The 25976-nt window shown below is 51.5% G+C and overlaps 1 protein-coding gene across 3 annotated transcripts; it reads left to right on the top strand.

Annotated features, from left to right (window-relative positions):
• The first annotated feature begins 48 nt into the window (after window positions 1-48).
• LOC139009973 (tryptophan--tRNA ligase, cytoplasmic) lies at window positions 49-25976 on the top strand. 3 transcript variants are annotated; one of them, XM_070414108.1, is made up of 11 exons: window positions 49-131; window positions 5184-5344; window positions 11729-11942; window positions 12922-13030; window positions 16059-16178; window positions 16738-16920; window positions 18672-18772; window positions 19585-19697; window positions 19903-20076; window positions 23298-23438; window positions 24903-25976. In XM_070414108.1, the coding sequence occupies exons 2-11, from the start codon at window positions 5243-5245 to the stop codon at window positions 25062-25064; spliced, it is 1419 nt and encodes a 472-aa protein (XP_070270209.1). In that variant the 5' UTR covers window positions 49-131; window positions 5184-5242; the 3' UTR covers window positions 25065-25976. The 3 variants fall into 3 exon arrangements, with proteins under 3 accessions (XP_070270209.1, XP_070270219.1, XP_070270202.1); XM_070414118.1 differs by lacking the exon at window positions 49-131 and adding an exon at window positions 236-438; XM_070414101.1 differs by lacking the exon at window positions 49-131 and adding an exon at window positions 780-1037.

Raw genomic sequence — 25976 nt, 5'->3', positions numbered from 1 at the left:
TCCCGCCCCGCGAGAATAGCCAATGATGGCGCAGCCTGGCCGGAAGTGCTTCCGGCCGGACGGCGTTTCCACGGACGCTTAGGAGACGCCTGGACGCGGAACCGGCGGCGCCGACAGGCCCACATGGGCCGGTGAGTGAGGGAGGAAGGGAAGGAGGGAGGGAAAGAGGAAGGAGCGGCGAGCGATAGCCCGCCCTCCCGGAGCCGCCTGCACGCCGGGATCCGGAGTATCCCGAGAGCCCGGCTCGCTGCCACCACGCCCCTCGCCCCATGCGCCGCCGCCCCCGGCACCGACCCTTCATCCTCTCCTCCTCCTCTAGTGTCTGCCACGAGCCAGGGGCTTTGCTTTTAATATCACCCTCAGTCCCCTCCACGGTAAAGGAAGGAGGCTCCTGTATGCCCATTTCACAGCAGAGGAAACCGAGGATGAAGCAGAGAGGTAACCTGACTTGCCCCAGGTCTTGAAATCGAAACATGCCAAAGCTGGTTTTGAAACCCTGGCCCGCGTGATCCCGGGGCTGATCTCTCCACCGCACGGCGCCGCCTCGGTGCACAGTAGCCGCAGGGCACAAACAGCCCTCCTTTCCGCCCCCCACGACCCCATGTAAACTCGGTTCTGACCCTGAGACTGAGGGTGTGAAACGGGAAGCTGTGGCGAGGAGGTTATGTGGAGGCCAGCGTGCGCTACGGGGTGGCTGATGCAATGACCAGCTAATAGTTCGGCTCTCGGGTGGGGTTCATTGGTCTCCATCCTCCCCCCCCCCCCCCCCCCACACACACACACACGGCCCCTGATTGGACTGTCTCGTCAGGAATTGGTCAAGAGGCTCAAGTGTTTAAGAGAAACGCGGTGATTTCTAAGAAACGCCTCCTGCAAAGACTTGCAGGGTGGGGTAAACAGAAAGAAAAGAGAATAAAGGGGCTTTTTAAAAAAGGAAACTGAAAGTAAGCGGGGGAAAGAGTTTAAAAGAAGAGCCTGCTGCCCTGGGAGTCTCCACGACTCCAGTGGCCACCTCTGCAGTGTCTTGCTCAGACCAGGTACGTACTGCCTGCCATCTTTTGTCAGGCTTGCGGCTTCTTTGTATTTCTGCCAGCCTTTTACCAAAGTGCTGGAAACCTTGGCCCAAAGAGTGAGAGGTTGTCTCTCTTGGGATCGGGGTGTTGTACATTTTATTTCAACCCACTGACCTAACGTTCAGGTGATTCACAGCTCCCCTAGGGAATGGAGGTCCTGGGGGAGCGGGTGCCTGTTTGGATTCATGGTCGGCGTTTTAGCACCTTCCTGTTGCCGGTCGTATTTTTCACTGACGAGTCCTCCTTAAGTAGTCATTATCCAAACATATTAGCCGTCTCGTTGTGATACTCAAAAATGCCTTATGCCTGACTTCCTATAGCTTAATGTCTTCTTTGCCTTTTAAGATGATGTTCATGTTATTATTTGGAGAGAAAAGTAACCTTTCCTCTCAGTGTTCAGAAAAGGAAAAGTGAACACCATCTGTTCTAAGGTTGGAAGGGCTAAAGAACACCTTGCTCTGAAGAAGTCACCTTCCTGTCCTCTGGGAACTTGATGGATGTGAAGGATGGTACCCCCCCCACCCCCCACCCCCCTCTGGTGGCATCCAGGCATCTAGACACTCCTGGGTCTCCTTCTCGGCTGTCCCCGGCTGCTCCAGAATTGGCTATCCTGAGGCCACCTACCCCCAGAATTGCAGAATGGGTGTGTTCTCATCTTATCTGGGAGATGAGATCACTGTCATGTTCCATGGTGCCGCTCTGTGATTCTTTTCATCCCAATTTCTTCCGGTGCCTGCTACGCTCCTCCACAATGGAACCTTTCAAAATGAGCACAAGATCCGTGTTGTTTAGAAAGAGGACTTGAGAGTTAATTTTTCAGAGCCTGGTAGCTTTGTCTCCAAGGTGTGCTGTGGTCCCCTGGGGAGTATGCCGTATTGGTCTTTACACTCCCTGTGCCTTTGCAGAGGAGGTAATAGATGACTTCGCAGATTACAGCTTCATTTCTTTGTTTTAGATTATAGGCTTGGTTAAGTAGTGAAGCAGCTTTCCTTAACAAAGACTCAAAGCCCTGTTTGCAGTTTATGGGCTAACACTTAAGACAATGGTCCTTAGCCTTTTGGCATCTCAGAAGCCCTTCGAAAAAGTAATGAAACCCGGATACTCTGCTTAGAACCCCACTTATACCTGCGTGCATGCCAAAAGTGATGTAATTCCAGAGGTTCCAAACTCTGGGTTAAAAACCTCTCACGGTAAACTTAATTCTAAAAGTTAGTTAACATGCCCTCACCGGTTTGGCTCAGTGGATAGAGCGTTGGCCTGCGGACTGAAGGGTCCCAGGTTCGAGTCTGGTCAAGGGCATGTATCTTGGCTGTGGTAGGGGGTGTGCAGGAGGCAGCTGATCGATGTTTCTCTCTCATCGATGTGTCTAACTCTCTATCCCTCTCCCTTCCTCTCTATAAAAAATCAATAAAATGTATTTAAAAGTTAGTTAACAAAGAAATAAAGGAGGATATTGAGTAGATGGGAGAAACGGTGGCAAATGGGTGGGTGCCGGAAATGAGAGAAAGGGCAGCTCTGTTCTCCTTGTCTCTGACCGTTCCTGATGCACTCACTCACAAAGTTGCATCAGAAACACACACACACACGCTTTATAGTGTGGGGATTCCCATCCAGTGAGTAGCTGCCTTGTGATCACAGGAGCAGGGAGACCTCCTCTTCCCCTCACTCGGGTTTGGTTCCCACGTGCCTCTTCTTAAATGGGATTCTGATATTTAAAGATACCTGTTTTCTTCCCTGCAACACGGACCCTAAATGCAGGCCCAGTGTGTCTGGTTGATCCCCTGCAGTGACCTGCTCCATCGCAGGGAAGATCGGCTGTCCAGGGATCACCCAGTCGTTGTACCTGGCACTTTCCCTAGGAATTTTTAAGGGTAATTTCCATCTGTACTTGATTTTGGTCCTACTCACAGACTAGAACTTGACTGATAATGTTGATGAGATGCTGTAGGAACTTAATTCTTGTTTATATCAATTACCCTAGGATAAAATTGGTTCTGTGTCATTTTGCTTAACCGTTTGTGTGCCCTACTCATCTATAATTAAATTCAAAATATCATGGCAGTTAACTGGGTAAAGTGGCAGAATCTATTGATGACGTTACATGAGGACTTACTGAACTGTGCACCCGGCTTTCAAAGGTGGGGAAATTCAGGATCATGTATAAAGTATCTGCACACGATATTGGATCACTTGTGGCCAGAAGTAATTTTCTTCACTTTGCTATTGGATATGGGCCTGAGTATTTCTCCTCTCTACTGCCAATTAGAAGGTTCTTCCACATTCCTTCCCTTTTTTACAAACTTCCGTGAACTGAGCTTTGTTATCTGAGTCAGTTTGTTATCTCAGCAAACTTCCCTTTCTGGGAATTGAGATGGTTTTCAGCAAGGAAGGGAAAGAAATCCATCCTGGTTTCAGTATTATGGTCTCTAATTATACAAAGAATGGTTTCATTGAAATTCACATACTTTTGAAATAAATATTTAACAATGGATAAATATAAGTAAATTACCCCTCAAATATGTGTTTGGTTCATAGTTACTAGGGGAAAAAAAATTTTAATACGTTTTTATTGATTTGAGAGAGAGATAAAGAGGAGGGAGGGGGGAGAGAGAGAGATCAGTTGCCTCGGGCACACACCTTTACTGAGATCAAACCCAAAACCTGGGCATGTACCCTGACCAGGAATGGAACCGTCACCCTTCTGGTGTATGGGATGACACTCAGCCAACTGAGCCACGCCCACCAGGGCCAGAAAACAATGTTTTAATTAAGAAACAAAGTAGTTGTTCATTAAACCTCCACCCGGGGCCCATGCTGGGCTTAGACTGTTTACCTCCCTGCATCACCGCACTTATCCACGCACCGCCCTGCAGTTAGTGTTGTGCCTGTTCCACTTCACGTTTGAGAGGCTGAGGCCCATTCCAGTAGCTGACCTGTGAGTGATAGTTGAGGGTGTGGGCTCTCAGATCAAACTGCGTCAGTGTGTTGTGTTATCTCGGGAAAGTTTTTTAACCTCTCTGTGCCTCAGTTTACTCACATGTGAAATGGAGATAAATCTAGCTCATAAGGCTTCGGTGAATTGATATGTGTAAGGTGCTTAGAACAACACCAAGTACAGAAGTGCTGGGAGAGCTGGTCTGTCATAGCCTCCTGTCATCCTCCGTGTTCTAGGTATAGCAGCAGCTGTAGGTGGAGGGGGGCTCAGCCCGGCCCTGGAGCCCTCACACACAATGCTGGTGATAGATTTAGTTTTTGCTTTACAGTTTACAAAGTGTCACCATATCCTTTTTTCTCATTTCTTCTCATAGCAGCCCCTGAGGTAGGTGCAGAGGTTCCTGGGGGTGTGACTTCATAGATGAGGAAGCTGACACTCAGAAAGGGGAAGTGACTGACCCAGGAAGGGACTGATGTGGCCGGCCTTTGCCCCAAGGCAGCATGGGGTGGCCTCCCCTGTGCGCCCCTCCCCCTCAAGGTTAAGAGTAAATAATGACTATTAGGTACATCTTCAAAATTTTGTTGTTAAGTAGGGCAGCATGTCTAATGGACAGGTTATATATAGTTCTTACCTCATTGGGAACCCAGCAGGGTAAGGCTCCGCCCTCCGCCCCAGACCTTGCGTGTCTGAGAACCCAGCAGCTGGCCAGCCAGGAAGCCATTTGTTCAGCGGTAGGTTGGTCAGAGCAGCAAAGGTCTGGGAACTTGTCCGCAACGCAATTAAAGAGTAAAGAGCAATTTGACAAATGTGTTTGGGGCTATTAAACTTGGGGTTAGTAAAGCCCTTTGGTGTTTGCCCCTCAGCGAACACAAGTCCTGCCTCTGTCCTGGGCCCTGCACGGGCACACTCGGGCGTAGTTAGGAAGGGCCTCCTTTGCAGTCCTGAAAGCTGTAAGGCAGCAGTCCCTTTCGTCCTCATTATTGGCATTTGTTCTTCCTCTTTCCCCCTTCTTGATGGCCCCAAATTTCCATTTATATTTTTATTAATGTTATCTTATCCATATTCTTTATTATAACTCAACCTCAACCCTTCTGGGGAAGAAGTAGAGATAGGAAAGAAAACACAGCTGCAGCGGTTTATTAATCTCTCTCCCTTCTCTCCCTCTCCTCCCACAGTCTGTCGGGACCACTGAGCGACTCTTCCATTGCCCAGCTGTAAGCCTCGGTCTTCGGAGATGGCAGACGAGCAGGGGTGTGCCTCCCCGCTGGAGCTGTTCAACAGCATCGCTGCCCAGGGGGAGCGCGTGAGAGCCCTCAAAGCCGGGCAGGCGTCCAAGGTGGGTGGTTTTGCTGAGCTCTTCTGTGCATACAGCCGAGTCTGTTGGATTGTGTGTCCTGCGAGCAGACTCAATAACTGACTATAACTATATTGGCTATAATCTTACATTTGTCTTCTCCTTTATCAACATTATTGATGCATGTGAGGTAAAAAAAAGCCAGTGAAATACAGTAGTCATCCACCCGCCCATCCTCATTTCCTGCTCCCAGAAACACGTACAGTCAAACCTCGTTTCTCGAATGTCTCCCATCTCGAACAATTTGGTTCTCAACCAAGTTGTTCACAGAAAAAATGTCTCAGTTGTCAAACCAAAACTTCGTTTACAACCTGACAACCCTTTCATGCTGATACCTCAACATGACAAAAAGTGTCTCGGGCAGCAAATAAAGGAGAGAACACTATTGTTGCTGTAGAAATCGATGGTTAGCACAGCTTTAAAACATAAACAGGCCATGAGCAGGGCTAATGTTGCTAAGGGTGTGAAGGTGCTCACAAAACGGCAATCACCATCAACGGGACATATAGAAAAACTGTTGTTATTTAATTAACAAAAAGCAGTTAGTGGTGATAGCGTTTCCAAGGCAATGGTATATGAAAAATTCGTTTAAGGCTAGTATGGGGTGGTTCGATAAATTTAAGAAAAGAAATGTGTACTTATAAATAGTACATTAGTCATGTACTGTACATAAGAAAGGGAATCATTTGGGGGCCTGGGACTGATTGATTCAATTTTCATTACTTCTAAGGGGGGGAAATGATTCCGTTTTCAAACAAATCACTTCTTGAACAGCCTTCTGAAACAAATTAAGTTTGAGAAATGAGGTTCCTTTGTATTTTCAATTCTTTTAGCTGCTGCTTTTAATATATAATCCCCATATCTCTAAAAAACCACCCTTATTACATTGCTCCTTGTTGATTGCCCAGGTGAAGGCTGTGACTGTGGGAAATGAGGAACTAGCACTTGCACAAACATTCTCCTTCCCTCCCATCTCCTGATACCTGAGTCCCTTGGTCGATATTAGCATTGACCTTATTCTGACCGTGGCAATGCTACCGGCAGACCCACTGGGTGTACAGAGGGCTTTTCCTTTCCTGCCCAGCTCGTTTTCTCTGGCGTCAATTTATCCTGATTTCTTTTTGCTTGGCTTTTTTTTTTTTTAATATATTTTATTGATTTTTTACAGAGAGAAAGGGAGAGGGATAGAGAGTTAGAAACATCGATGAGAGAGAAACATCGATCAGCTGCCTGCACACTCCCCACTGGGGATGTGCCCGCAACCAAGGTACATGCCCTTGACCAAAATCGAACCTGGGACCCTTGAGTCCACAGGCCGACGCTCTATCCGCTGAGCCAAACCGGCCAGGGCTTTGCTTGGCTTTTTGATGGACTCATGGTAATGGGTCCAAGCTCTCCCCCTCGGTTGAGTGAATTTCCCCTGGAGGCCCTCACATCAACCCGTCGATCAAGTTCTTAAAGAAGTCTTTCCCAGACCTTCCCCCTACATCGTCCTGGACAGGCGGCTCGCCCCCCACACTGCCCACCGCAGGCTCTCCTCAAGTCCACGGCGCTCCCTCGCCTCTGTAGGTCCCTGTTCCCTGATCCTGTGTCTTTCTCCTCCAGGGTCAGCTCTCTCTGGGCAGCACAAGTCCTCCAGTGGTTTCTGAAAAAATTATTGCCAAGGACAGAATTTTGAGGGCTCTATAGAGTCTGAAAGTGTCTTTGTTTTACCTAATATTTGATAACGATGCTGGGCATAGAAAACTGAAGTGGAAGTGTATTCCCTCAGTCTCTGAAGCCCTTGTCCTGGGGTTGCTGTGCAGAACCGGGTGATTCCTTTGTTCTTCCTGCTGGGCATTTGCAGGCTCTTCTCGTTGTGCCTGGGTTTTGAAGTTTCTTGGGATGGGTACTTGCTCAGTGCTCCTTTCAAACCAGAAGTTCATGATATTTAAACCTCAGAAGTGATAGTATTTCTTTGATCTCTTCTGTTTTCTCTGTTTCTTGACTGATTTTTTTAAATTCAGAGACAGGTCCTCTGACCTTATTTTTTTACTTATTTTTCTTACTTTTATTCTTGTTGTTCTTTCAGGTATATTTCCTCAACTTCTAACCCTCCTGTGGTTTCTCACTTATCCCATGATTATTAACTTCCAAGAGCTCCTTTAACCTCTGGATGTTCCTTTCCTCATAAGGCCCTGCTCTTACTTTATAGGTTCAGCGTCCTTTTAGCTCTGAGATCTTGTGGTCATTTCCCTGATGTTCTCTGCCCCTTTGTAAACTCCGTTTCCTTCTGCCCTCACATTAGAGGCAGCCCTCAAGTGTCGGCTGGTACTTGGCTGGCCCCGGCGTTTCAGAGGGAAGCAGAGACGCTGGCTGGGCTTCGTGCACGTGGGAGGAGCTGATCGGTGCAGGTGTCCCTTCCCTGGAGACGTCCAGGCTGCTCCCCTTTGTTGGGGAACTTTCACTGTCAGGGTCCTCAGGTCTCTTCTTCGAGGTTAGTAGAGTCCCCAGAGGGTCCTGCTGTCCGAGTGCAGGTCTGGTGCCAGCGTCGTGCCTGAGTAGGACGGAGGAGCTGGGCTGGGTGATCCTTCCCCAAAGCTCCCTGTTCCCAGTGTGCTGCCCCTGCCGGGCAGAGGGCCCCAGCTATGGACCCCTTTCACTCTCCCTCTCTAGACACTAAGCCTTAGGGTCGGGGGAGAGGCACTCACTCAGCTGTGACAGGAGCCTGGGGTAGAGGCCTGAGTAACTGCTTCTGAAACAGGCTTTCAACCAGTGCTCCTGTTTTTATAGCCTCCTTCACCCTCGCTGCCATGAGCACCTGAGGCCACTGGCGCCCCACTCTCCTGGGGATTCCACACGGTCTAAGTCCAGTTGCTGTCCAGTATTTCCACGCCATCCGAGCATTTGTTCTCACGTATTCAGCCAGTTACATCATCCGTCAGCTTTCCAGCTTCTGAAATCCAGCTGCTGGCGTCCTCTCCTCTTTCCTTTGTCCTCCTGGGGTTACTGCAGAGACCCTGCTGTGGTTGCCGTGGGTCTCAGAGTGTGGTCCGCCAACCCCTGTGACCTTATTTTCGAAATGTCTTCCTAGGCTCTCAGCAGGTGTCAACCATTTCACGCTCACCCTACTAGAGTACTTTGACTCTTTGGACCCCAAATAAACCATTACATTTTAAAAGAAATAAATACTGAAAGAAAGTGACGTCAGAAGGAGGGAGTTGGTTACGCACAGAAAGAGGTTTATACACCAGGTAGGGCTCAATAGGTGAGGCTAAATATATTTTTTTATATACAGCACCATCCTGCCTGCCCTGACGCCATCCGGGACTGCTATCTGCAACCCGGGGCTGCTGTCATCCCGTGTGCGACCCGACCCGGGGCAGCTGGGCGGTGCAGCAGCGATTGGCGGCCTGGCCCGCTTGGCCACCATCCAGGCGACCCGTGTGCGACCCGGCACGGCTCGGGGCGGCCGGGTGGGGCAGCGAAGGCTTGAAGGCGGCTCCGCCGGAGCAAAGGCCTGGGTCCCGGGTGCCGGAGGAAAACCGGTGCCGGCAGCCAGGGAAGGGAAAGCCTATTGCACGCATCTTTTTGAGCAACAGGCCTCTAGTGTATTTATAAAAGCCTTAGCGACCCTTTTGACCAACAGGTTGATCAGTCGCTATGATGCACACTGACCACCAAGGGGCAGTCGCTCAACACAGGAGCTGCCCCCTGGTGGTCAGTGCGCTCCCACAGCCAACCTCCCCTGGTCCCTCCCCCCGGCCAGCAAACCTCCCACAGTCCCCCTCCAACTGTTGATTATTGACTCTATAGACCCATTTTGGGAACTTGACGATGATTTTGTCCATTTAACATTAAATTTGAGTAGTATTTAATAAATATTTTCTTTTTTTTTTTTTTTTTAAATATATTTTATTGATTTTTTACAGAGAGGAAGGGAGAGGGATAGAGAGCCAGAAACATCAATGAGAGAGAAACATTGATCAGCTGCCTCCTACACACCTCCTACTGGGGATGTGCCCGCAACCAAGGTACATGCCCTTGACCGGAATCGAACCCGGGACCCTTGAGTCCGCAGGCCGATGCTCTATCCACTGAGCCAAACCGGTTCTGGCTAATAAATATTTTCATTAGTAATTCTTAGTTACAGTTATGTTCATTATTTTAGCAAACCAACGATACTTAGCACAGTAGCATGACTCTTCCAAGCGTGGTCTTTGACCAAGCCGAGTCAGCTGACACTCAGTAAGACAGAGCAGGGGTTGCACACTGGGACCAGAGTTGAACGATGAAAATTCAGAAGCAAGTTTGCATCTAACCCTGAAATGTATTGTAATAGAAGCACCTGATGTTTTAGAAATTCCCTTTCAGCAAAATAGTTGAGCCACCCTGGGAGCACCAGTCCAGTGCGGGCACTGCGGGCTTTCACCAACTGTCTGCCATCTGTCTGGGCCATGGTTCTTGGCATGTACAGAGGGAGTGAGACCCACTGCTTTTAGAAACAGCAGCTCACTAAAGCGGGGACGCTCTGGGGGCTGGGGAGTAGGTCAGGGTCTGAGGACTCTGGGAGACAGTGGCCGAGGCCGTGTGCAGTTTGAGCAGCACTCAGGAAATGACACTGGATCGTATGAGTTAGGATAGAGACCAGAGCTTTATTTCTCCTTTTACTTTAAGTAAACTTTTAAAATCGAAATACACCATTCATACAGAAAAGCACCGGGGTCATAAGCAGGCAGCTCGCTGAATTTTCACAAGATCCACACCTGTGTCACCAGCACCCAAAAGCAGAAACAGCATTGGCAGTGCCGGAAGACATCCCCAGGCCCCCCGGGTCACTGCCTCTTCTCCCAAGGGAGGCCACCCTGACCCCTTCACCCTGGATAGTTCTGCCTGTGTTCATTCGAACTCTGTGTAATCCAGCAGTGCATAGTCTTTTGTGTCTGGCTTTTTTCAGAACATCAGCTTTGAAATTCTGCTGCAGTGTTCCCGTTCATGATAGGCTGGGAACAAGAAGAGACGAGGCGAGCCAGCTTGCCTCTTTCAGTCCCATTCAGACTCCAGCCGGTCTTCCAGCAGGGACCTGGTTCAATGTTTAGCTTTCATCCAGCCACCTGGTTGCAGGCAGAGTTAGGTGAGACTGGGTGTGAAATGTCAACACAGCCAGGCATTGCAGGGTATTGACTGCAGGGCATTTCCAAGCAAAGTCATTCTTCCCACAGTTAACTGGCTGGATCGTGCTTGCTCAGCATGTATTTTTTTGTAAGCACTGAGCCTAGACACTGCAGAAATGAGGTGAATAAGACATACCTGCCCATCTAACCCAGGCAGACATTCTGCCTGTGGGCTTACTGATGACACAACTCTGACTGGTTTAAATGAATTCTAGATAGTTTCAGAGTTTGAATCACAAATCTGTCTGCTAACCACCCTACAAGAGCATCCTCCGTGGCAGATGTCCTGCTGGCGGAGTGGCTCCCCGTGTGGAGGGTAGCGTTGGCGTGTGTCCCCTGGAAGTCCTGTTGATAACACATTACGTAAAAACTCTACATGGAAATGTTTGTATTTTCCTTGCAAGCAAATCGGACTGTGGATATTGTGTGTGAGCTGATCCAGCCAGGCCAATTATGGGAGTGGAGCTTTAGGGCATTACATGACTAAGCTCCCTAATGAGGCCTCCTGTTTGAAATGCCCGGCTTCCAGGGGTGGCTGGTGAGGGCTCCTGGGAGAGGAGTCCAGCAGAGTTCCAGACGCCCAGAGACACTTGGCATCTGTGTTCCTTATGCTTATTCTAAAACCACAAACATGCAGACACTTGGGGCAGCAGCACAGCTGTTTCCCGTGGACCCTCCTCAGGCTGTGACCTGAGAGCCCCCGTCCTTCCTGGCCTTTGTCTGTCTTCATGATGTCTGAGTTGCTGTTATTATCCGTGGTGGCATGGTTGTTGAGGTTTCTGTAACTATTCTTGTCAGCCTCTGCAGAACTCAGTATAGTGGAGCAGAGGATCTTGTCACGCGTGGTCTCTGCATCAGTGGTTTGAGACTCTGGTGTAGTGACTGTCATAAACAGTGTAGATGTGTTACTGTGTCTATCCCCACAGTGCTTGGTGGTAATCCGGAGCACTAGAGGGACAGGTAAAAATAGAATGCATTCAGGCCCACTCTTGCTGTGCGTCCATGGGCAAGTTCCTTCACTTCTCTGAGTCACAAGGTTCTTCAACTGGAAAAGGACAGTGACAACGAGTCCTGCCTCCCAGGGTTGCCGTGAGACTAAACGAAGCAACGTGTGTGAAAGCACCACACAGTGCCTGCCACATGGCAGCAGTGACATTCAGCAAAAGGTAGCTACTGTCAATATCTTCATCTTCACCCGATTTCCTGTGTCCAGGATGAACTTGATTCTGCAGTGAAGAAGCTGTTATCACTAAAAATGAGCTACAAAGCGGCCATGGGGGAGGACTACAAGGCTGACTGCCCTCCAAACAACCCGGCACCTGCGGGGGATAGTGGCCCAGATGCCACGGAAGCTGAAGAGGATTTTGTGGACCCGTGGACGGTACAGACGAGCAGTGCAAAAGGTGTTGACTATGACAAGCTCATTGGTACGTCCTGGGAAAAGCCCAGACTTTTAGGAGTGATTCCATTGGTGTTTTTAACATTAATCATAAATCCAGTCAAGCTTCAATGCCACGAACAAAATGTATATCCTAAAATATTTTGATGGTGCATTATATTCCTAAAGGATTGTTAAATAAAGTAACAAAATAAAGCTTATTGCAAAATAATGATCTATAGCAGATAACTTAGTAGTTCCTTTTCCCCTTTTTAACAGTTCAGAACTTGAGAAAGATCTGTTGAAATGGGTACCTTACAGTTCAGTGTTTCCTACGCAATAAGCAGAAGGCTTCCTGAAATTCACTTGGTGGTGACAAGTCAGTCACAGATTACCTAAGTGTCTCCTCCAGTGATGCCGTTTATGGAGCTAACAGTCTAGAACTCAGCAGAAGGGGGTCACTGCTCACAGGTGGCCCCTTGTCACTCCCAGGGCCTTCCTTAAGGGGCTTCTTGCTCAGGAAAGTCCTCACTCTGCGGTCATTGCTATCCGTCAAAGAATCAACCAAAACGTTCTTACCCAAGTCACAGCCATTTTCCATGATTTTTAAGTATAAACTATCAATAAGGGAAAATTCACTTGAAGACAAGCATTAATTCACTTCAACAATTAAAAGATATTAAAAAATATAGTTGTCAGTGTATATAAATTTTACCTTAGTGAGTAATAAGGAACTGTGTGTGCGCATGCACGTGAGAAGCTGCTAGCTAGACTGCGTTCTAGAGGTGTTTCCCATCAGAATCCAGTCCCAGACAGAACAGCATTTTATCCTGTAATTTATTTTCTGTTTTGCTGGTTGTGATCTCAGCTGTCTTGTTAGTACAAAAGACCCTGAACTACATGTTGTGGGAGAGGACCGGGAGCAGAGGCCTTAAGGGTTTGGTTCCTTAACACTGCGATGTTTTTCCCTTAATGCCTGGTCCCCAAACCTCCCACCACCTAAGACAGTCATCTCTTCTTTTTCCCAGTTCGGTTTGGAAGCAGTAAAATTGACAAAGAGCTGATAAACCGAATAGAGCGAGCCACGGGCCAGAGACCACACCGCTTCCTGCGCAGGGGCATCTTCTTCTCACACAGGTGAGCCTTCCCCGAGGACTTCTCACTCTTCCTCTCGAATTCAAAGAGGGATGGGCCCCAGCCGGTGTGGCTCAGGAGTTGAACATTGATCTATGAACCAGGAGGTTCCGGTTCAATTCCTGGTCAGGGCACATGCCGGGGTTGCGGGCTCCATCCCCTGTGGGGGGCATGCAGGAGGCAGCCAGTCAATGATTCTCTCTCATCACTGATGTTTCCATCTCTCTCTCCCTCACCCTTCTTCTCTGAAATCAATTTTTAAATAAGTGTGTGTGTGTGTGTGTATTTTATTTTTTTTTTCCTAAGTGATTGGGGCTATTACCTCAGGCTGCCTGATACTGTGTGGAAATGGAAGGCAATTGTCAGAGACTCGGACCCACCTCTCCCTGTCAGTAACATGTCCCTTCACCCTCTGGCCCTTAGTTTATTCATCAATAAACTGTCCATTTCACGCCCCTAGCTGGTTTGGCTCAGTGGACAGAGTGTCAGCCCTCGGACTGAAGGATCCTGGTTTGATTCTGGTCAAGGGCATGTACCTTGGTTGCAGGCTCGATCCCCACCCCTGATTGAGGCACGTGCAGGAGGCAACCAATCGATGTTTCTTTCTCACATCAGTGTTTCTCTCTGTCTCCCCCTCTTCCTTCCACTCTCTCTAAAAATCAATGGAAAAATATCCTTAGGTGAGGATTAAAAAAAACTGTCCACTTCACAAGGTGGAGATTACATTCATAGAGGATGAGATTCATGCCAGATTATGTCCAAGTTCAGTGTTTCCTACAGGATAAGCAGAAGGCTTCCTGAAATTACGTACCCTCTTCCTTCTGTTGTGCGGGCCTGCTCATAAATAATATCAAAAGAGAAACTAATAGAGCGTATCTGCAACCAGATACCCCCACTTTAGACCGTAAGTGCCACGCAGACAACAGAAAATGAGCAGCTTCCAGGGGGTTTCTGCTTCTCCCACCTGACAGATCACCTTGGGTTCGGGCCAGCCCATCTTCGAGGCTGTGTTCATGGAATTTATGGTCCAAGGTAGGGCGTTCTGCTCTCTCCCACTCACGGCTGCAGGAGCACACAGCAGTCTGCCCCACCCTTCAGATTCTGTGGCAGAGAAATCCAGGCCTCATTCGCCTTCCCCACGGGCAGAATGTAATCAGAGCTCTTTCCTAAATGAGATTTAGTTCACCCTTCCCAAGTGTACAATTCAGTGGTTTCCAGTCTATTCACAAGGTTGTGCAACCATCGCCACTATCTAATTCCAGAACATTTTCTTCACCCCAAAAGAAACCCCTACCCACTAGCAGTCAGTCCCCATTCCTCCGTCTCCCCCTCCACCACTGGCAACCGTGAATCTCCTTTCTCTGTGTACTTAGCTGTCCTGCACATTTCGTATAAATAGAATCACACACCCAGCCGGTGTTGCTCAGTAGTTGAGTGTCGACCTATGAACCAGGAAGTCATAGTTCAATTCCTGAACAAGGCACATGCCCAGGTTGCAGGTTCGATCCCCAGTGTGAGGCCTGCAGGAGGCAGTGATCAATGATTCTCTCTCATCATTGGTGTTTCTATCTCTTTCTTCCTCTCCCTTCTTCTCTGAAATCAATAAAAATATATATTTAAACAGAAACACACAACGTGAGGCCGTGGGTGCCTGGCTATTTCAGAGAGCGTGTTTTCAAGGCCCATCTGCACTGTAGCTTGTGTCAGTTGATGGAGGTGTAGGACTTGAAGCTTTTGGCCATTCTCAAATTTAAGAACACCCCCTATCTAATTTTATCATCTATAAAATAGGGGATTCGATGAGATATAGCACCCAGTACCCACCTGCAAACAGACCATAGGTGCCTCCTGGGCGCCCTCCCCTGCTGACTGAATCCCTACTCCAACCATCCTCACAAAGCTTCCAGAAACGGGAGCCTCATCTACTCCAGCCAGTCCCTGAGGCGCCCCGCCCAGACCTACTGCACAGCGAGTGCTCAGACACGCCCCACAAAGGTGGCCAGTCCGCTCAGGTGGCCACTGCCTGCTCTTCTCTAGAAGCCCAATAATTTGGTTAGTTGTGAAAGCCAAAGAAGGGCTCCCTCCAAAATTGTGTTTTACTCTTTCCTTATTTCAGAGGTGGTGTGTGCATTCGGGCGGGGGGGGGGGGGGGGGGGGGGGGCGCGGTAAAAACTAAGCACAGAAAAGCAGAATGCTCGAGGTCCTGTCAGCCAAGCTGAGCAACCATCTGGCACAGGGTGGAGTCCCATTTGGAGGCCACCAGGCCTCCGGAAAAGGTGACTGTTCCCTTGTTACTTAGGGAAACTTGGCCCAGAAACAAGGGACAGTCACACCCAGAGTGGTGGTTTCACACCTGCCACACATGGCAGTCACCGGGAGAGCCTTTTAAAAATACAGATGCCAGATGTCACAGCCACCCTGAGAATCAGCATCTCTGAAGGCGGGGCCTGGGCAGGTGCAACATGGAAACAGCAGCCACGTGCTACTGAGGCAAAGTCAGGAAGGAGGACCTTCGTGTGCCTTGGTGGACCCCAGTCCTGGGGAGGGCGGTTGATTCCAGAATGACTCCCAGATGAAGACACCTGTTCCCACCTGGCTGAGGGAGCCGGGCACATTTCCCAGTCCCCTCCCTAAGGCAGGGCTCTGTGGAACCCTCTCATGTCCCCAGGCTGGCTCTCCGGAGCCACAGGGCCGGGTGATTCTAAACAGTTACTGTGCAGTGTTGGCCTGGTGTCACCCAGGACAGTGTACAAAGCAGGTGGTGTATCAATGTTGCTATTTGGAAAAATTCCGAGAGAGTTCCAGTGGCTGCCCAACTGCGTCCATCTCTTAAACACATTATCCCGAGCTCCCATGTCTTCTGCTCTGAAAACAAGCACCGGAGAAACCATGTCAGTAGAACCATTGCAGACACACCAAGAACAGCAAACTAGTTCTTTCCTGTGTTTGTCTGAACATTGCCAAGTGAGCATTAGCACCTCGACTTTTTCCCCCAGAAAAATCACAGTTCCCTCTCTCCTCTTTCCTTCAGGGACATGAACCAAGTCCTCGATGCCTATGAGAACAAGAAGCCGTTTTACCTGTACACGGGCAGGGGCCCCTCTTCCGAAGCCATGCACGTCGGCCACCTCATCCCGTTCATCTTCACAAAGTGAGTCCTGGCTCTGTGACTCTCCTCGCTGTTATTAGCAAGTCAGGAGCAGGGGGTGTAAGCTGTGTCTAGAAACGACAAGATAGGACCAGTCCACGTTTGCTGAACGACCACAGTGTCAGGGACGTGGCGCCTCTGTGGCCTCCATTCACTCGGTTCGTTCCTGGTGTCACTTTAGAGGGACATGGGTGACGGAGACCCTCACACCGGTGCCACATCGTCTCTTCCCTATCATGTGACCATAGGCCAGTGATGGCTCTGAGCCTTAGGTTCCACCTCTGCGAGATGGAAATAGTAACACCTGCCTCGTAAAATCACTGTAAGGCTACAAATAAGGCATGTAAAGCAGCGAGCCTAGAGCTGTGCAGGGCGCTCTGAGTTAATAACTGGCAATGCCCTTATCGTTACCGATAATTAGATAAACAGCATGCTAAGATCACGTGATTTTGCAGACAAGGAGGCCTTGATGCAAGTTGTTCGTTGGAACTGTGTTTTCAGATGCCAAAGGGCGTTTTTCTTCAGGGGAAACAAGATGTCAGCCTCTCCCCGTGTCTCTTAGGTGGCTGCAGGACGTGTTCAATGTGCCCTTGGTCATCCAGATGACGGACGACGAGAAGTACCTGTGGAAGGACCTGACCCTGGACCAGGCCCATGGCTACGCTGTGGAAAATGCCAAGGACATCATCGCCTGCGGCTTTGACATCAACAAGACCTTCATCTTCTCTGACCTCGACTACATGGGGTACGGAGAGAACGCATGGCTGCCTTTTGAATGAGCAGCTGTGGACATCAGGTCCTCAGGACGGCTCAGTCTGAAACATCTCGGGTGGTCTCAGGCCCAGTGACTGTTTTTCTGCTTTTAGTGAGTGTTGTGACCTGGGGTAGTGCCTGCGATTTTCATCCTCAGCTGCTGACAGAGAAGTACTCTGCATTGTAGTCGCTCTCCAAGGATGATCAGTCTCACCAAGTTAGGGTCTTTGTCTCTCCTCACAGAGAAAAGGCTCCCTGGTTACACATTCCCTCCCAGTCTAGGATTTTAATCTGTCTTTTATTTATTTCATTTTTTTTAATTTATTTCAGAGAGAGGAAGGAAGAGGGAGAGAGAGATAGAAACATTAATGATGAGAGAGAATCATTGATCTGCTGCCTTCTACATGCCCCCTACTGGGATCAAGACCAAAACCCAGGCATGTGCCCTGACCGGGAATTGAACCGTGACCTCCTGGTTCATAAGTTGATGCTCAACCACTGAGCCAGGACAGCTGGGCCAGTCTAGGTTTTTAAATCAACTGTTTAAAAACCCAAATATTTCATTCCAAAAATCCTTAAATTAAAACTCTGAGGTCTTGAACTTCATCCCAAATGACTACCAAGAAAGTGTTAGAAAATTATTAGATTTTGTTTTAAATCACTTTTCTTGTGACCCTAGAGGCACTGCGGTGTCCTGGGAGAAACATGGTCTTGGAAGGAAGGCGGGCCTAGGTTTGAGTCTGGCCACGTCTGTTAATGGTTGTGAGACACTTCTGGTGCATGAAATAGGATTAGATGTGACCTTAGATGTCACTGTTACTACCATTTCCATAGCACTTCACTTTATTTCTCCCATTCCTTAGAACTCATTCCCATGAGTTCTGTAGTCTCTTCCCTCGGCCCCTGCTATGGCCCCTCAGGACCTCTGGTCCCCTCCGGCCTGCACTCTCTAGATCACAGGTCTGGTCAGGTATCCCGCTCAGGCTTTTCCCGGCACCCCCTCGTCCTCAAGATCAAGTTCTCACTTCCCTCTGAGCACGCAGCCCCTCTGTGACTGGGCCCATTCCTGTCTGGTGCTGCTGCCACCTCCCTCCAGATGGAACAGTTCCATTTCCTCCCATTTGTCCATGTTCCTGTCTGCCCAGAGTCCCCTCCCCTCGCAGCTCAGCATTCCTCCACTTTCTTCCAAACCCGTGATCAAGCATCGCCTTGTCCTGGGAGCCGTCCCTGGCAGGCAGATCTAGCACCTGCTCTGGTTCCGGCACCCAAGCTCCTCCTCGGCCACCTCTAATCTAAGGTGCACTGTGAGGGGTGGCCCTCTCCCAGGAGGTCGATGAAACAGTCACCGTGTGCTCTCAGTGGCAGGCACCCCCTAGGCCCCGAAAACACGGCAGAGGGCAAAACAAAGTCCCTGCCCCAGTGAGCGTAATGTTAGAGCATCAGAAGCAAGTCCTCTAGTAGTTACTGTGTGACGTGGGCAGTGAGCTAACCCCTCTCTGCCTGCTCGCTCCGCTCATTTATTCAGCAGGTATTTATTGAGCATCTACTACATGCCAGACTGCTGCTGGGATACAGCGGCCAATAACACAGTGAAGCAACCACTCTGTCAGGTTACCTTCCAACCAGCAGAGTCGGGCAGCTCATCAGTAATAGACCAGGTGATAACAAGTGCTGTGAGGAGAAGGAACGGGGCTCTGCGGGCAGGAGGCTCGGACCTGTGTCTGATTCTGACGGTGTTTGCAGGATGAGCCCAGGCTTCTACAGGAACGTGGTGAAGATTCAGAAGCACGTGACCTTCAACCAAGTGAAAGGCATTTTTGGCTTCACGGACAGTGACTGCATTGGTAAGGAGCCGCTGCTGCCTGCGCCCGGCCCCAGCCCATCAGAAGGGAGTAGTGGCCCAGAGCTGAGCTGTCGCTGAGATGGTGGCTTCTGCACTTTGTCTCTTTAAATAGTAAACCAGAGGGGGGTTCCTCAGAACATAAGGAGGCAATGTGATGCCCTTGGCCACTGTCCTGGGCATGTGGCGCTGTATCCAGGGTGCCAGTCCGCCCCTCTCCCCAGCCATCCATGTAAGGCTTAGGAGAAAGTAGGACGGGTGCAGACAGCTTGGGAGTTCCTGTGTCCACGTACTGTGTGCACCTGAGAGCACCTGAGGACCCGAGAGCTGCAGCTGGGCGCCTCTTGTCAAGTGTGATCGCGAGGACCAGACCCTTAGTCCCAGAAGATCACAGGAGCATTGTTAACAAAACATTGAAAACTGTTCTGTATCAAGAGAGCATAATTTGTAATAATTAAACGATGAGGAACGATCCGAATGCCCAGTGGGCAGAGAATGGTTAAATGTAGACGATTCGTTTATAGAGTAGAACATATTTAACAACAACCTGGGTAAACACTACAGAGTGAAAAGGGCAAGGGGAAAAATAGTATAATCACAACTGAAATAAGTAGAAATAGAGAAAAAAAATGAAAAGAGACACAAATTGAGTTGATGGATTTTTTTTTTCTTCTACTTTTCTGGAGTTTCCTGCTTTTCTTTAATGCTGATTACTTGTCTAATGAGGAGAAAGCCTGTTTTTGCTCATCCCTTTCCCCGGGTAACCAACCAGACAGGAGCTGCCCGTGTGTAAAGGTTCTCTGTCCTCGCTCCCAGGGAAGATCAGCTTTCCTGCCATCCAGGCTGCACCCTCCTTCAGCAACTCGTTCCCGCAGATCTTCGGGGACAAGACGGACGTCCAGTGCCTCATCCCCTGTGCCATCGACCAGGTCAGGAGGCAGCGGGGGTGTCAGGTCTGGGCTGTGCGGGAGGCTCCCGGCACTCACCTGTGGGGAAGGCGGCTTGGGGTAGGGGGCTGGGGGACCGGTTCTGTGAACTGGCTGGGGTTGCTGTGAAGGCTGTCAGGTGACGCTGATGGGCTAAAAGCTGGCGTATTGCTCCCAGCCATCCTCAAAAGGCCCCTCTCTCCCCTAGGACCCTTACTTCAGGATGACGAGAGACGTCGCCCCCAGGATCGGCTATCCTAAACCAGCCCTGCTGCACTCGACCTTCTTCCCCGCCCTGCAGGGGGCCCAGACCAAAATGAGTGCCAGCGACCCCAACTCCTCCATCTTCCTCACAGACACTGCCAAGCAGATCAAGACCAAGGTGAGCACTTCGCTGGGCGAGGGACCGCCTGTGCCCGCAGAACCACATGCTCAGGCACGCGCACCCCTGCACCAGCGCGCTGTCGTTTCGGTATCTGCTGCCTCAGGGCCGCTGAAATCCTGGACTGAAAACTGTCCCCCTGCTGACTCGAGGCCTCCTGTCCCTGTTCCCAGATATCAGGGGAATTTACTTTGTGTCCTATCACTAAGGCACAGCTTTACATTTTTTCCCTTTTCTCATCAGCACTGTGTTCTGGTAGCACAGTCATGCCGTTTTCTTTGAAGTCACACAGGCAGTAGAGAAAAGTCTGTTTCTGAGCACGCGCTGTATTCCGGGGCCAGGCCAGGCACTTTGTTCGTGCTTCCTTGTTCTACTTCTCACTGGGTGAGCGGTGTGTTCCTTTTAAAGGTGAGAAGGATGAGGCCCAGAGTGGTGACAACTCGGCCAAGTTTCCACTGGAAACCAGCAGAGTGCCCCTGGCCAGGAGCAGCACCACCAGCGTGGGCTTGGGGGCTCTTTCCTCCCAGAGCTCTCACTGGGCCCCAGAATGGGTAGGTGCCCTTCATGGAACAGCCCTGCCCTGCCCGGCAGGCAGCCGGGCTCTCGAGTCACCAGGGAAACGTGAACTAGGAGTTGGTTGAGCTTCCGTATTTTCAGGCCTCACTTCTGTTGCTGGGTGCTGACCTGCAGATGTGACAGTCCCCTCCCCGCCCTACAAAGCTGTTGACGTTTTATTGGGAACCAAGTGTGGGTGTGCGGGTTGGAAGTTGACAGTGGGAGGGGCAGAAACTATATTTGAAGCACATAATGCAACTGTCTGAGTCACTGCCTGGCCCCTGACCCTTCTGGAAAGTCCCAGGCAGTTCCTGGTGGACAGCAGGGAAACCCTTGATACTATGAACAGCTGTTTCTTTCCCTTTCGCTTCTGGCGGAAACTTGCAGAGCACGGAGTGTGTGGGGGGCAGTAGGGGAGGGCCTCCTGTTCCCTCCAGCAGAGGCATTTTGTATTGTTTTTGAGGTGTTGTTTGAAGTCAGTCACTTTTGGCTCTGGGGCATTTTTCATTCACCTAGAGACCCGCAAAGACCCAGAGGGAGGCGAGCAGTGAGTGTGAGGTCAGGAGCCACACAGCTGCAGAGGCCACCAGGGTCACATGGGTCACACCACTGTGGCGGGTAGGCCCGGCCTTTGTGCTCAGTCTCCATGCCCGTCTTCAACTCCAGATCAGACTCCTCGGCCAAGAGGGCACCTGCCCCACTCAAGAATCGCAGCAGTAGCCATGTGTGGCTGCAGGGGTGTGGCTGCCTGGTCACCTGCCACACACTGACCTGTGTGATCTCATGGAGCTCTCGCATCCACCAGGAGGCTGTGTCCGTTCTGTAGGCGAAGAAATCAAGGCTTAGAGGGTTGGGCAGCTGCCCTGCATCCACCCTGTTGGGAAGCAGAGGGCCAGGACTAGAACCCAGGTCCACCACTGTCTGGCCCTGCCTCTTCCTTGGCTGTCCAGTTGTCATTTGTGACGTGGGGCAGTTGTCCCCTTCACAGACAGGCAGGGCTTACATGAGATCCCATATGAAAAGCGTTTATGAACTGCCAAGCGCTGCCCAAATTTTAGCTTTTGGCTCAGAAAGTGAATAGTTGAGCAGCTCCTCTGTAGGGTGGGCCACAGTGTGCCTCCCGTGGGCTGTCATGTGGATCCTGTCAGACCAGTGGCCCATCCCCGCCCTGGTCTCCGGGCTTCTGCGGCCAACTTGACCTTCCCGTTAGGTTGGAGCAGCGGGAACTCGCTGGCTCTTGGTGGTTGGATCAAGTCCCGCCCTCAGCCCAGACAGCCTTCCTGTTGCAGTTTTGTTACATGGAATCGTTTTGGTGCATTTCACTGGCTTCCATCGTTTTGGATCCTGGCAGTGGCCTTCCAGTCCCCACCGACTGGCTCCACCATGGCCCAAACCCGTCTTCCTGTTGGTTCCCTGAAAGCCAGGCCCAGCATCACTGAGGACGAGCCAGGACCACGTAAGCCACTCGGCAACCTGGTGTCCCAGGAAGAGTCTGTGCCTGGGAAGATGCCCGCACGCACAGGGGCCTCCACAAGACCAGAGGCTCCAGCAGGCAGTGCACCTGCCTAAGGGCATGTGGATCTCAGGAGAGCCCAATACGTGGTGGTTTTCTCTTCTTCTTGTTTATTTTGTATTTTCCAGTTTCTGCGTTTGAGTACATTGATTTTATTTCCTGACTTGCTCCTTTTTGTCAAGGAAGTGAAGGTGGCCAGCCCACCAGCCCCGCCTCTCCCCGCTGCCCTCTGTGCGGGGCCTGCTGAGCATCGGCAGCTTCCCAGCCTCCTTCTCCCGAGCAGAATACAGCTCGTGGGCATACAGCTCCTGCTCAGCAGTAGCTGCTTTCTCCTGGAGAGGATGGGTTTCACTTGCCTCCCTGTGCCCGGCGATCCTCTGAGCTTCTGGACGGTCCCAGAGCATCCAGCAGTGGCCTGTCCTGGGGCCTCCGGGGAGGCCTCCTGAACACCTCCACTTGGAGTTTACCGACTCCACCCACCCCACTCCCCTTCTGTCTGTAGCTGCTTCTCAAATTCTTGTTAAAAGAACACGGAGGAACTTTGTTCGTTTCAGCTTTTCTTCTCCCACCGTGGCCCTGATTTCTCTAAGATTCTCCTCAGTGAGTCCTGAAATGCATTTGTTAGCTTGTGAGTCTGTCGTCTGCTCCTGAAAGTGCCAGGGTTAGGTGAGCCCTACCTGCAGGTCCTCCACCTCCGTACTGTCCAGGGTCGGCTTTCCAGCCTGAGCCCTCATCTCTGCCTCCCTCCCGTCCTCTCTCATAGTGGGGAGGGCAGCAGCCAGGCGGGGCTCTGTCCTGTTCACCAGTGACAGCACCGCCTGCCCCGGGCAGCGGCCGCCCCTCCCTGGTCGTCTGTTACTCTGAAGAGGGTTTGTGTTCGTCTTCTTTCTGAAGCTCATCACCTGAGAACACTTTAGGACATTTGCCCCCAGTTCCAGCTCTCCTGACTCTGTTCTTGTCCGTGGGGAGTGGGGAGTGTAAGCGAGCCCACCTCTGCCCCTTCCCTGCAGTGGGCCCACTGAGTCCGCTTGGTGGGGCTCCTCCCTCTGGTCAGGATCTGACAGGCAGAAGCCGTCACTGGCTGCACTTCCAGCCCTTGGGCTCCCGCAGGGCGGCCAGCACCCCCAGCGTTGTGTGTCTCTTGCTGGCGCAGGTCAACAAGCACGCGTTTTCTGGAGGGAGAGACACCATCGAGGAGCACAGGCAGTTTGGGGGCAACTGCGACGTGGACGTGTCCTTCATGTACCTGACCTTCTTCCTGGAGGATGACGACAAGCTGGAGCAGATCAGGAAGGTAGGACAGGCGCGTCCCGGCCGCCCCAGCTCGCTCCTCGGGACCTGGAGGGCTCCGGCAGCCAGCTGGGGGCAGTCGGCGTTTCCTCGGGGCCTGAGCCCCGGAGAGCAAATGGAGGCGGGGGATTGGTCTGTAGCCATGGGCCGAGAAACCTCATGAGCAGATATTCACAAGAGAGAAACTACAGGCTACTCTTTACTTAGTAGCCACACACAAGGGTTTAATCCAGTGGTTCCCAAACCTATTTGGCCTACCGCCCCCTTTCCAGAAAAAGTATTACTCAGCGCCCCCTGGAAATTAATTTTTTTTTAAATTTTAATAGCAATTAAACAGAAAGATATATGCCCCCAAATGCACCTGTGGCCATCACTGCCCCCCTGGATCGCTGCAGCGCCCACCAGGGGGCGGTAGCACCCACTTTGGGAATCACTGGTTTAATCCTTCTGTCAGAGCAGTCGGAGTTAAGGCACCATTGAAGTTAAAACAGGCCCCTACCGACCTGGCAGGGTTTGTGCTGCTGTTTCATTTGCAACGATTGTAGACCAGATGCTGCCAGGCTCCCCCCCGCACAGCATGTCCGGCAGCAGCTTGGCCGTGGGATGGAGAACCCCAAGAATGTCCACAGCTGTGCTCGGGTTTCCCAGTTCCCAGGACCTTTTCCAAGGAAGCACCCCTGCTAGAGAAAGAGCCCCTCATATAACAGCGTTCAAAGTGGTCACAGCACAAGTTAGGACCGGCCACACAGCAGAGGCGGGTCACCTAGGAAGTGTCCCGGGGTGGGTGCTGCGGGCGGAGGGTTTCCATGGCAGGACAGTGGGCCTTCGGGAGCGATCAGGCAGACACCAGCGAGATCAGTGCACGCACAGCGAGGTCAGGCAGACACCAACGAGGTCAGTGCACGCGCAGCGAGGTCAGGCAGACACCAGCGAGGTCTGTGCACACGCAGAGAGATCAGGCAGACACCAGCGAGGTCTGTGCACACGCAGAGAGGTCAGGCAGACACCAGCGAGGTCAGTGCACACGCAGCGAGGTCTGCACACGCAGCGAAGTTCGTGCACACGCAGTGAGGTCCGTGCACACAGCGAGATCAGTGCACACGCAGCAAGGTCCGTGCACACGCAGCGACGTCCGTGCACACGCAGCGAAGTTCGTGCACACACAGTGAGATCCGTGCGCCGCAAAAAACCTAAGCGATGCCCAAACGTTAGCCATGGCCCCGGCCTTGCTGCTCTGGGGCTTGGGTCAGAGATTCAGCGAAGACTTTACAGAAGCCGGTAGGGCTGGCGGAGCTGCCGTTCTTTCCCTGTGTTGGGAGTTCAGTTGCAGCGCAGGTTGGTGAGGCCTCCCCTCGCCCCTCTCGCTCTGAGAGGGCAGGAGCGCTCGCGCTCAGAAGGGAAGTGTAATGGGCGGGTTTTGTCCCGGGCGAGGCCGTGGGCGGAGCTGTTCTCATGGTGTCTCCCGCAGGATTACACCAGCGGAGCCATGCTCACCGGGGAGCTCAAGAAGGAGCTCGTGGAGGTCCTGCAGCCCCTGATCGCGGAGCACCAGGCCCGGCGCAAGGAGGTCACGGAGCAGATCGTCAGAGAGTTCATGACCCCCCGGAAGCTGTCCTACGACTTTCAGTAACGCCCACTGATCTCTGTACATAAAGAAGCAAATGTACCCAGAGCCCCAGCCCAATCGAATCACTGCTGTACTTAGGCCGTCACAGCTTCCTGGTCCTAGTGTCGGTAACCCTGTGCCTGTCAGTCCTGTTTCTCCCTGGGCCATCCTTTCCGTCGGGGCCAAACCCTGTGCGCTGCCTGTGCACCGGCACCAGGGCTGGGCAGACAGGAGTCCCGCTGGTTCTCTCCCACAAGGCACCCCGGCCCGCCCAGAGCCGCCACAGGCGTGCACTGCCAGCCTGTGCCGCCCCGGGGAGCACTTCCACTGAAAACACCCTTCGGTTCCACATAGACCCTCCAAGCCGCTGGTAAGGGAGCCTATAGTCTGCATGTACATTTCAGGAGTTTAATGGGCACAGCCCATCCCCAAAACCAAAAAGGATTGCCAGCTGTGCATTTAACGGAGAGATCTCCCAGCTTGAGGCTGCCTTTCATACTGAATATCGCCCGAGGAGGCCACTTTCATTAGGTGAGTCTGTGGGAGAAACTCCACACGTGAACTCCAGCCCCACGTGTTCTCTGGCAGTCTCTGCCCCTCTCTGAGCCTCCCCACACCGCTCCCAGCAGCTGGCCCCAGGGACAGGCTCTCCACCCTGAGAACCAGCGCTGGGCCCCCCTGCCGGCTGCTGAGGGGAGTCTTCGGCCTTTGCAGACACCTTTGTCCTGACACTTGGCTGGCATGGAGGCCTGCACCCTGCCGGTGTCCTGGGCGTCCTGGGCGGTGGAGAGCACACAGCAGCCCCCAGGCTCCAAGGGAGCCGTTGAGTCTTGTGCCTGGTGTAGTCTGGGAAAGCCCTTGTGGGGGGGCAGGGTCCACTCCTGAATGCTCTACCCTCTTGTCACTTGTTGGCCTAAATAAATCTCTGGTCCCGCC

Source organism: Myotis yumanensis, unplaced genomic scaffold (genome assembly GCF_028538775.1).
Source record: "Myotis yumanensis isolate MYYU_CA2020_CCGP unplaced genomic scaffold, mMyoYum1.0.hap1 SCAF_1, whole genome shotgun sequence".
NCBI lineage: Eukaryota > Metazoa > Chordata > Mammalia > Chiroptera > Vespertilionidae > Myotis > Myotis yumanensis.
Note: the sequence above shows the minus strand (reverse complement) of the source record. Positions and strands in the feature narration are given on the sequence as shown.